General features: G+C 38.8%; 1 protein-coding gene across 1 annotated transcript; it reads right to left on the reverse strand.

The window, feature by feature from the left end:
- Positions 1-10154: 10154 nt before the first annotated feature.
- chtf8 (CTF8, chromosome transmission fidelity factor 8 homolog (S. cerevisiae)) lies at positions 10155-12166 on the reverse strand. The gene is made up of 3 exons (XM_044125811.1): positions 12017-12166; positions 11200-11323; positions 10155-10567 (listed from the first exon to the last, which is right to left on the reverse strand). Exons 1-3 carry the CDS (start codon positions 12034-12036, stop codon positions 10298-10300), a joined length of 414 nt encoding a protein of 137 aa, XP_043981746.1. The 5' UTR covers positions 12037-12166; the 3' UTR covers positions 10155-10297.
- Positions 12167-12169: the final 3 nt, after the last annotated feature.

Raw genomic sequence — 12169 nt, forward strand, 5'->3', positions numbered from 1 at the left:
CTTAGAAAAAGTGCTTAGTAATGCAATATATGTTGAAAAAGTCAACACCCAGCTGGTGGAATCGAAGCTTCAGTTATCCAGGAACAATCTGAAGGTGATCGCTATGAAGCAGAACCTGAAGAAATCAGTTATTTCTGGCATTTGCTGTTTTGTTTCAAGATAATGTGGGGAGTCCAGAATCCAAATATTTAGAAGAAACAGAGAACATTTGCACTCAGGGGACATTTTTTTAAAGTCCTGATCTATTCATAGTGTATTTTTATTTTTATTTTTTCAACACAGCAAGAGATTCGTTTTTAAAATGGTCTTGATTAGTAGTTCTCCAAGATTTATGAAATTTCTTTAAACTTTGTCTGTTTTTCACTTGTTTTCTGTTTAGTCTTTACACCTGACCATTTTCAGAGTTTTCATTTTGTTTGTAAAGCCAATTCATTTTAACTAATTTTCATAACCTCAATACTCAGTGTTGAGTCATTAGATAACTGAAACCTTTGTTAAATTTGATCTTTAGACATCTTTCATTACCAGAAGCCAGTCACCAAAACACATTTTGTTTGCATTTCTTTCGCTGAAATAAAAATTATACTTTTTCTCTGAAAACCTTTAAGAACTGTAGAAATGTTAACACTATTCTCTGCCTCATAAAAATCGCTACATTAGCTCAGCTGAGCCTGTCTTAGCTTAGCCTACCTTAGTTCTGGCAACATAAACTTAGCTCAACTGAATTTAGCCTACCTTAGCATATCTTATCATTTTTCTACTTAGTCCTATCTTGTGTTTGATTATCTTAGTTTGATTTTTTTTTTTTTTTGTATCTGACTTTACTCCCTATTAGCTTACTTAAGCTCATAATGCCTTAGATTAGTTTAGCCAGATTTAGCATGTATTAGTTCAGACTTCGTTGTCTATCTGATAATATATTATCTTACCTAATTACATCTTAAATACCACAAACAATTAATCTGTGAGATTATGAAGATGGCATAATCTACACAAAACAAATTTTATCACATTTTTGTAATTTTAATATTCATAAATATTTGAACGTTTTTTTAAGTGAAGTGAGCTCACCAGCTGCTAATAACGTGCCTAGATGAATATTATGTCTGTGCCAATATTAACTTCTTATTTTTATAATAATTATAATGTAGTTTGGCCGCCATCCAGCAGAGGGCACCGCTGGTCATTCAGTTGATATAAACAAAGATGGCGGCGGTATCGCAGAACGGAAAAGAGAAACGGTTTATAGCGGTCCTGTTTAGAAATGTAAATACTGGAGAGGTTTACCTCACCAGCGTCAGAATATTATAAAAATATTTACCCTTTATGTGATGGAAAGACGGTCGGTGTTCTGTCAGATCGTCATACGTTTAGCACAAACTGATGGCTATATCTATCAGACAAATATACACTGTCATTACCATAGGATTTTATTTAATCAGCAACATAGAATCATGACGTAGATAGTCATACACTTTTGAATTTGTCAAACGCCTGTTTGTCTGTCTGACTTTCTGATTTAGCGGTTAAGTAGGTTAATGAGTTTTTCTTGGGCGTGTGTTGTAGTTGGCTGCAGCTAGACCCTGCTTTTATACAAACCACGACAATGAATGTATATCTATCTAGTTATCATTGAAAACAATTTAATGACTCATTTTTGTCACAACTTGTTCCGTATGCTGAACTGAGTTCCTTTGACAGTCGGACTTCTTCATGCGCATGCGCAGGCATGTGTACTCACTGCATGTATGTTATTCTGATAGAACACCGGCTCGAAAACGGAGGGGTTTAAGAAAATGGCCGCTTATTGATCATAAGATTAGCTCATTCATGATAACTTAAGTCCCACTCTGTATTTATCAACGTCAAGCGCAACAATTTGAGTGAAAATTAGTTTACGGCAGCTAAAGTCCAAAGAATTAAAAAAAAACATTAGAAAGCTACTGATCAAGACCATATTAAAGATGATCACGTATGGAACATTCAGCAACTTAAAACTCAACAGTTTTGTAATGACTGTATGCAGACAGAAATGAGGGATCTGATTTGTATGACTGGTTTTTTCAGAGTCTGAAACCAGCAGCTTTGACTCCGTCCCACTGGTCAACAACAGCACAATCATCTGCTCCAAGCAGAAAATCTGAATCATCAAGCATCTGGATTTCTGGTGCTGTCCAGGACTAATTTATTATTCATGAGGGTCCAAGTCTCCGTTTACATCCTCTACTACAGTTTCATTCATCAATTCAGAGATTGTTTTAAACATTTTCCTAGGATGCCAGCTTTCATCTGTGTAGCAGTGATGTTTTTCTACCGAACATTGTTCTTTTAACTGTTGATATTTTGGTCATTTACGTCGAACGGACTTTGTTCAAAACCGTGTAAAGACTGAACACCAAAGAGATTTAAGTTATAAAATCCTGGAGCGTGTCTCCAGTGGGACTTTCTCTTTTAATTTATGTTTTTCTGTTGTTGTTTTGTTCAATTTTAAATGTATAGTTTCAAAAAGAACTTGTACATTAAAAGAAAAAAATGTCTTTTTAAGATGTCATATGAGTTCTTGGTCCGCCATCTTGGAGCGACAGCGGAAGCTAAATCCTAAACAACTTATTTCCGAGACAATTTAAAAGTTTACAAATTTCTTGTTTCAGGTTTTTTTTGGTCACAAACAAATCTTTCGAACAAATCAAAGAACAAAGAAGGACAGCAGAACCGTGACGGTAAAGATCGGAGGGTGAGACCAGCGGACATGAAGTGAAGACTAGTAAATTTCTGAAGTTTAAACGGGGCCTGCCAAAGCGCGCCCGTCGGTCTGGACCCGGCGTTCCGACACTGAAAGTTAGCTTCGACCCTATAGAAAGCTGCAGCGCGATCGACGGCATGAGGAGAATCGCAAGAACGTCAACTGACACGGACTTGTGCCATTCAGCGTGTTAAAATGAGCGTATGAGCTAAAATTAGCCAGAATGCTAACTTTTTGGCTATACGTTAGCATTAGCCAAGATGTTTGGCATTTTTGCTAATATTAGCCAAAATGTTAATTTAGCTAATTAGCATTTTAGCTAAGTGTTAATTAGCTAAATTAGTATATAGCTAATTTTTGCTAATGCAATGATTAGCTAAATTTAGCATTGGCTAATTTAGGCTAATTGCTAATTTTAGCATGTAGCTAAATTGCATTTAGCATTTTATCTAAATGCTAGCGTAAGCCTTAATGCTGTCAGTAGCATGAGGGGCATCACTAGGATGTTGTCCATGATTAAGTTACTCCATTCAGTATATTAAACATGGCTGATAAGTCAGAAAATAGGTAATAGCTTATTTAAACTAATTTAAGATAATCTGGACTCCTGCCTCCATGTAGGAGGTTTAATCTGGACTCCTACCTCCATATAGGAGGTCAGGTGGTTATGATGTGCTGGGGGAAACCCTGGATAAATGTATCAACATCAATGACTCCTGGATTTCTCTAAGGAGCCCAGAGACCCTGCAGAGAAAAACCCCCCAGTATAACAAGGCAGTTCCCAGGAGGGGCACTCTCCAGTACCCCCTCCAAGGACATAAAAAGGCTGGGTAGACAGTCAGAACCCGACCCAAACCCGTAGGCAGAGGAAGAGGCTCCTCTTGTTCACCCCAACATACAGGCACCAAGACAGGGGGCAACAAGTCAGCCCACTCCTGCCCAGCGCCTCTCACAAGGGGCAACTCCAGGGTGGGAGAACATCCAACCCCTTTCAAGGAGACTGGCTCCAGAACCAGAACCATGCACTGCAGTGAGTCCGACTCTTTCTAGCCGGAACCCATCGGCTCTTTTCGGGCTCTGTGGGTTAAAGCCCGGCCACCAGGGGCTCCCCAACGTGCCCCCCCCCTTCCCCCCCAGGCCTGGCACCAGGGTGGGGCCTCATGTAGGGGCCAGCAGAACCACTGTTTCCAATGGTCGTTTTCATCATCAGGATCTTTGGGCTGCACTTGGTCTGGTTCCTCACCTTGGACCCGTCTGCACTGGGGGGCCCAACCAGAGGCATGAAGCCCCCACAGCAAGACTCCTAGGATCACTGGGACACTCAAACCCCCCCACCACGATAAGGTGGCAGCCCATGGAGGGGATGTGTGTGTGTGTGTGTGTGTGCGTGTGTGTGTGTGTGTGTAGGTGTGTTTGTGTGTAAATATGAAGTAACCTGTTAAAATGAGAGAGAGAGGAAGAAAGTTGTTTTTTAAGATGAGGAAACAGATTCTGACCTTTGGTCCAGCTGTGAGGTGAAATGAATCTTTTTAGTTTTTTAAAAAGATTTTTAGGCTCTAATAAAGTTTTTTAGGCCGTTATTTAACAGGCTGAACAGGAAGTTGGGAGGAGAGAGAAGGAAACGACATGCAGCTGATTCCCCAGGACTGGGAATTGAACCAGGTTGACAAACAAAACCTAGAAGTAACGTCCTAAATAAAACATCATTTACAGTTTTACTATAAATCTGGTTAAAAAAATAACTGAATTAGGCATTTCTTAGCCCCTTTTCCTTCTCTTTTATACAAGCAGACAATAAAAAAGCTTTATATTTATTACAAAGTATTGATTTAAGAATCGATTTCTGATTAAATTCTCTGTTTTCATGCTTTCATAGATTCTTCTTCTTTTTACCTTTTCTACAGTTTTTCATGTTAAATTGCACTTTTTTGTTAAGTTTCTTATATTATCTTGAATCTGTATTTATAAATAAAGACTAACGGAAAGATCTCACAGTAACTGTTATTTTTGATAAAAACGTTTTTTTCTTATAACAAACAAACCAGATAAAACAAGTTTGATCTTCTTCATGGTCCAGAGTATTAAATTATGATTAGATTAAACTCTAATCTTCAATTAACATCCTGGAACCTGAAGAAATCCAAACCTGTTAAATCAGCTTTTAATGTTTGGTATAAAAACATAAACAGGATTTATCAAATAAAAACAGGAGAATGAACTGAACTTGTGTTGATCCTTGCTGGTCATGTTGACACTCAAAGATTTTCACACTACAGTCACATTCACACACATTTACACACACATGCAGGTCGGGGGGCAACTTGCCACTAAGTGCCCCGCCCTGGGGCAGCTCAACATGTGGCTGAGGAAACTGGAATCGAACTTGCAACCTTCTGGTCACAAGACGACCACTCTACCCGCTGAGCCACAGTCACACTAAAACAGGCACTGCATGATCCTTTTTATAATCTTTTTAAAATACAGATTTAAACAGTTTAATGAGCTACAATTCAGTGCAATTTAATATAAAAAGTGTGTAGAAAAGGTCAACTAAAGGTCAAACCATTAAAAGCACAAAGTACAGTGAAAATAAACAGAAATCATTATTATTATTAAAAGAAAATATTTTAACTCTTAAATCAATACGTTGCTATAAAATTGAGCCCAGTGTTGTTGTGGCTCTAAACCAGTGAAGGGAAAAGGGCAAAACGTAACGTTTGGCTAATTCAGTTAATCTGACCAGTTTAACAATAAAACTGACCAGTTAATCTGACCAGTTTAACAATAAAACTGAACTTTATGGTTTGGAGTTTCTGAAATTGTTTTGGGTCGATTTGCAGCGACCAACCGACCTGACCGACATGTTTTAGGAGATGTGGGGGGAAACCGGAGCACCCGGAGAAAACCCACGCAAACATGGGGAGAACATGCAAACTCCACACAGATGGTCTCTGTGAAGACGCAGCGCTACCCGCTGCACCACCGTGCTGCCCTCGTTTTTTCTAATTGGGTCGGGAAGGGATCTAATTTCTAGTTTGTCATCAGGGGAAAAACTTTTAAAATTTGGTCTTGACGGAGCGTCATGGCGCCCCGTTCATGGAGGCTATGACCTCCACACGTTCGATTCCAGTCCTCGGTTCGACTCCTGCACGTCTTTCTCCTCCTCTAAATATCACAATCCAGAACTTCAGGCCTGTTCTGGATGTTCTTCACTGTTCTGGTTGTTTTTTGGCTTCCTCCACCGCAGAGCGTTTTGGATCTTTTTCCAGAAGGAAATTTTGGATTTCTTCTTTTTGCGGTCCTCCAGGATTTGGGCCAACAAATCCCGGAGGTTTTGTTGGTCCCGGAGGTTTTGTTGGTCCCGGAGGTTTTGTTGGTCCAAATTCTCCTGGACAGTTTCTCCAGAGACCTTGGTCTCTTCTGAGGTTTGTGGATCGGTGGAACAACCAGATACAGGTTCTCCTGAGAGTTCCTCCTCAGCAGAAACCTCTGACACTTTGACCGGGTCCGGTTGGTTCTGATGATCTTTCTCCATGTCTTGGGAAACTCTGAGGTTTTTCAGGTGGAAATCTTCTTCCTGAGCTCTCAGTGTGTCAGCCAGCAGTAAATCATTTCTTGCTGTTTCCAGGTCATTTTGGACACGTCTGATTTCCTCCTTGTATTGATCTGCCTGATGTTTTAATGCCGTTAATTCGGTTTCGTACCGACAGTTCAGCTCTTGGTATAAACCGTTCACCTCCTCCAGCTCAGCCTGGATGCTCCTTTCTTTGTCCTGCAGGAATTGGATTTCTGTTGTCTTGTTTTCCTGGAGGATGGCATATTCAGCTCTCATGGTGTCCAGAATCACTTTGTCCTCCTCTATTTTCTCCATGTGATCTTTTCTCTCCTCCTTTAACTGTTGTTGGTAGGTTTCAATCTCCTGTTTTAAATTCATGACGTCTTGTTCAAATCTACATTTAAGCTCCTCGTATGAAACCTGAACCTGGTCCAGTTCATGGTGCATCTGTTTCTCCCTCTTCTGTCGGATGGTGATTTCTTCTGACATATTTAGGGAGAGCTCCGCCTTCTCGGCTCTCAGATCGTTGATAAGCTGCAGATTTTCCTTCTCTCTTTCAGTGTTAGAGTGTTTCTCCTGTCTCAGCTCCTCCTGATATCTTTCAGCTTCTTGCTTCAGTTCAGAAACGTCGTTTTCATATCGACAGTTCAGTTCACTGTAAGAACATCTGAGCTGAGTCAATTCTTCTTTCAGAAGTTGTTCGCCGTTTTGCAGGAACTCGATCTTTAGGGACATTTCCAGAAACATTTGGTCTTTTTCAGCTTTGAGGTTTTCCAGCAGTCGTCGTTCCTCATGAAGCTTCGCTTCATGAATCTTTTGTTTTTCTTCCTCCTCCCTCAGCAGAGCATCGTTGGCTTCATGCTTGGAGTTCAGCTCCTCGAAGGAAGTCTGGAGTTGGTCCAGTTGTTCTTGGAGCGCCGCACTTTTCTTCCTCTCAGCCTGAATTTCAGTTACAAAAGCTTCCCGGCTGAGGAGGTGGGCCACCTTCAACTCCTCAAAGACTTGCTGCAAGGACTTCTTGTTCATGTACTTCATGTCACTGTGAACCTTGGAAGCAATGACCACAGCGTTAAGGACTGCTGGGTCAACTTCTCTAATCTCTGAAGTTCCCTCTTTGCTTCTTTGGCCTGGTTGATGAAACTTTCTTTCAGATCTTTTTGTTTCTTTAACTGGAGTTTTGTTTCTTCCAGTTCGGCCTCCAGGTGGGACAGTTTTTGGTCCCTTCCAGCTCTCTCCATTTCCAGGAGGTAGTTGAGTCGCTGGATTTCCCCGTGGAAGACAGTCGGGTGTGCAGGAGGGAACCTGCCTGGGGGGTTCTGCTGGCCTCCCCGTCTCCAGTGGGATCCCATCGTCCCACTGTTGAATCTCGGTGATTGATGAGACATTTTCTAATTCAATCACTACAATCGTTGATCTGTTAACTTCTCTAAAGAGCTTTGCGAACGTCTGAACTGGTCAGTGTTATTGCGAGCAATGAAAAATATGCAGAATTGTGTTGCATACAATTCTGCAGTTGATGACATCACAGCCTGTGACGGTGACATCACAGAGTCTTCCATTGCTGGTGGTGTGACATCATTCCTCCACCAAATATCTCACTCTTTATTCTTGTTTACATTCAAAATAGTCCAGGATTCACTGGTTTTTATCCCAGATATCAGGGCATCAAACTCATTTCCATTTAGACCAGATCAAAAACCTGAATGTTCATAAAGGGCCTGTTGCTCCAGATCGTACTGATAAAAAAACAATCCAGTTGTTAAAATATCAATATATAGGTGTTTCAGCATTCAATAATTCTTAAAATAATATAATATTGAACATCTTTTCACACTAATCAGTCCGTCCAGGATTGTTTTTGTGGTTTTCTGCAAACATCACAGATTTTGTGATGTTAATTTAGAAATATTTGTAAGGAATTTTTATGATATTTGAGCTAATAAATGATGTTAAATGTGATCTTTTATTAATCTCTCTATCAGTCATGCACTATAACTTGACATCAAGTGAGGCTGAGACAGCGGTCACCAAATGTTTTTGGACAATTTTGAGAAAAAATTTGATAAACTCAGAAAAAATGAGGGGATTTGTTGATTTTTGGGGTTATTTATTTACAACAACATGAAAAAGTAAAAGATAAAAACTATAACTATTGATTTCTAAATCTTGTTGAAACTTGGGTCGGATTGATTAAACCTTGTTTTTATTATCAGGCTTAAGACTCAAAAATTGTAAATGAGCAATAGTTGTACTAGTATTGTTGTGGCTTGTTTCTTGTTGTCATAGCAACTGCCTGTCAGTTAAAATAAAGAAAGTTGTAATCTGTATTTTCAGTTTCTTTTCGTTAGCTTTTTAAAGGCCCAATGTCGTTCTTATTATAGTTTTTCTCCATTAATTCCCGTTTTTAGTTTTATCAGCGGAAATGTTTCAACATTTATTTTATTTCAATATTTGTTTTGTTTCAGTGTTTATTTTGTTTCAGTGTTTGTTATTTTCTCGGTGTTAGCTAACTGTGGATCTGGTTCTGTGTGGTTCCAAACCCCCCAGGCTCCGTTCCCACCCCTCACCCTGTATCAGTCCTGACTGATTAAAACCCTGATCTCTGCTGCTTCTTGAACGGCGTTCACACCGACGGCGCTCCCGCGGCCCGTGGCTCTGGGATGGGTAAAAAGGTCACTTATTTGTGACCTTTTTACAAATAAGTGACCTTTATTTGGTCACTTATTCCTCTATCATCCTTTTCTTAAAACCTAGATGGCACCCATCCCCACCATTGGGAACCATTCCACTAAATTCGTAATTTTTGACTTTGGAAAGCAAGTTTAGAAGTTTGCGAAGTGTGTATCGGTGAGCTGCTCAATGAATTGGTCTATTCAGTCACGGGGGCCTCTGACAGGCGGCCTTTTTTTTTTTAAACGTGTGGAAACGCCTTCATCAAACACACACTATGAGCTATTAGCATTCTGGTAACATGTTGCTGCTGCAGCAGAGGGGAAAACCCCGAATGTTTGTCAGCAAACATGTTTTCTGATGATTTTTGGATGAAACCTGAACTTTCTATTCGGTTTGTCACTGCTGCCCCCTGCTGGTCAGATAGTGGTTTTTCTCTGAAGGCGGGAGGTCTAAACTGTTTTTTTAACCACCGTGAGTTGAACAGATTGTCAAATTAGGGAGATTAACCCTAATTTTATAGCGAATAGGTAAAAATGTGTAAAATACCTTAAAATCAATTAATATTTTATGGTGGAAAAATGTAATCTGAGTACAATTTTTATCTCATTAAGAACAAAAATCCTCATTGAGAAGTGTCTGTTTCTAACTGCTAGATATTTGCACCTACTGCTTTATCCTCCTTTTCTTAAATCCTAGAGTTATCAGTTTATTTTAGATTATTACGAATTATTCTGATGATTAACAGATTAAACAAATAAAACCTGATTTTTTAATTTAACCATTTATGCCTTTTTAAACAATATTAGAAATACATTAAGATATGAAAAAAAACAACAAATAATTCCCTTTTTTAAATAAGAACGTAAACATTAACTAAAATGCAATAACAGCATTTCTTTTAATTGTGATCGGGGTGAAGCTAGAACATATTTACAGACAAATGTGTTTTTCCAGCAAATGGCTTTTTTGAGTCTGAATATTCCAGTTAATGATTAATTGATTACTAAATTGATTGACAATTATTTCAATAATCAATTCATGATGATTAATCCAATTAATCGTTTCAGCCTCAGTGTATGTTTGACACATCTTTATCAGAGCTGTAAATAAATGTGGCTGATTTAAATAAACTGAAGCAAAAAATAACTGAACAGATTATAAGGCAACAATCAAAACCGCTCCTGCAGTTTAGATATCATTTAATTACGTTAGGAATAGGAGAGAGAAACATTTCAACCCAAACAGAGGAGAAAAACGTCACAAAGCAGCACTTTAAAACACAGAACCAGCCTCTGACCCGTTTGGACCGGCCAGTAATCGTCCTTCTATACTTTCTTGGGAACATTTGTGATGATGGGTTTGGGGCGAGTCTTAAAGATCAGTTTCCGTTTGATGAGAGCCGACACCGAGTAGGACGTGGAGGAAGAGGATGAGGAAGAGGAAGGTTCTTGATGGTCCGTTTCCATGGTAACGTCACCGGCAGCATCAGTGTCCTGTGAATGTCCGGAGTGTTTGGTGAGGACAGCGAAGGGTTTCTCCAGTTTGACCTGCTTCCCGTAGAGAATGTGATGTCCTACGACCAGCACCGGCACCCCCTGGTGGACAAAAGATGAACAGCACAGGAAGTTGAGAGACTAAAACACAAACTGTGGATGTTTTTCTTTTTTTTCGTCGAGTGAAAATGTTTGTAGGTCCTTAACACTTTTCACCAGAGCAAAATTCAAGAACTTTTCAAGGTAAGTTTTCAAACTTTTCCAGCACCACACCTTGGAAATAAAAACAATACATGTGAACTGAAAAGATAGTTTCAATTCACAATTGAAAAGTCTTGGAGACATTTATTGAAGAAATGCAAAATATGTTTGAAAGACAATTAACTGTAATACTAAATTTAAAAAAAGTTACAAAAAAATTCATTTTTTTTCTGCTAAGATTTATGTCATTTAGTAAATAGGAATAATTTGATGTAAAACAATAAAAGTTTGCTCTTTATAAAGACAATTAAATATTAATGGCATCTATGTTTTTCCAGCTTTGGTTTAATTTTTGATCTGATTATGTTTTCCTTAAAGCAAATTGACTTTTTTTGAGTCTTTGTTCTCCCGTAAATAATTAATCAATTACCAAATTAGTAAATTCATCACTATTAATTGTTTTAGCCCAGTTAAAATATGCATCTGATCTTGATTGTGAGTGGATGGTTTCAATGGGTGTGAAGGATCTCCACCTCCTTGGTGTAGAGCAGGTCTCCCATCACGTTACCCGCCAGCCCAGAGTTGCGTCTGGACATCATCTCTCCCTGCAGCTCCACCAGCAGCCACTCTGGAGGGCTGCTGCCGTCCACGCTGCCCCTGCAGGAGCACAAACACGCAGTACGGTCCGGTTAAACAGGAAGTTCTGTCATCACTTCTGCAACTAAAACAGAGCAAAAATGAAATCTGGAGCAATTCGAGGGTTCAAATAATTTCGCTAGGCACTGCAAGAACCCCAGTGCTAATCAGCTGTTGGAAAACATACAGAAAAATAACAGCAAAATGACCAATCAACAAAAGAAAATTATAGTTTAAACAGAAAATTATATATAAAAATATAAATATAAAACATCCCACAATCGTGAATATTTTAGTTAATAAAATAAAAAAAATTATCTGATATTTTCATTTGCTACCTAGTGAGATAGTAATATTAGTTATATTAATTTATACATTAAAATAATGATATTTTGTGAATTTCAGCTAAATTAGGAGATAATAAATAAGGTTTATAACATTACCTAATTAAAATTAAAATGTTTTCGCCTGCAGCTTACACATCGGAACGATATTTGAGGAGCACCTGTTAAAAAATATTTTAACAACTTTAGAGGGAAGTAAATAAACATTTATGATTATTTTTATGACTCACAAATAAGCCCCGCTATCCTCTTATAATACTTTTTTTCCAAATCTAAACCTTCTGCTGTTATTCTGGATCTTTTGGAAAATCATCCGCTAAAAATGCGAAAACCTTCTGTGAAATAAAATGATAAATATCGCAGTTCTTACCGTATGAATATCTGAACCATCCTGCTGAAAACCAACCGGCCGGAGCGTCTTTAAACCCGCATGAAAACGTTCATTAAGATAAAGGCAAAACGACTGTACAAGGAATCCGAACTGTTCTGTTTACATTCAGCTTCCCGCCAACCGGAAAGTGAT

This window comes from Gambusia affinis, linkage group LG08 (genome assembly GCF_019740435.1).
Source record: "Gambusia affinis linkage group LG08, SWU_Gaff_1.0, whole genome shotgun sequence".
Taxonomy (NCBI): Eukaryota; Metazoa; Chordata; class Actinopteri; order Cyprinodontiformes; family Poeciliidae; genus Gambusia; species Gambusia affinis.

Excerpts from the sequence above, each read along its gene's own strand:
- chtf8 (XM_044125811.1), bottom strand. The coding sequence starts at position 12,036 with ATGGTTCAGATATTCATACG. Across the intron at positions 11,324-12,016 it reads ATGGTTCAGATATTCATACG|GGGCAGCGTGGACGGCAGCA; the intron begins GTAAGAACTGCG and ends GTGCTCCTGCAG. Across the intron at positions 10,568-11,199 it reads ACCTGCTCTACACCAAGGAG|GGGGTGCCGGTGCTGGTCGT; the intron begins GTGGAGATCCTT and ends TTTGTCCACCAG.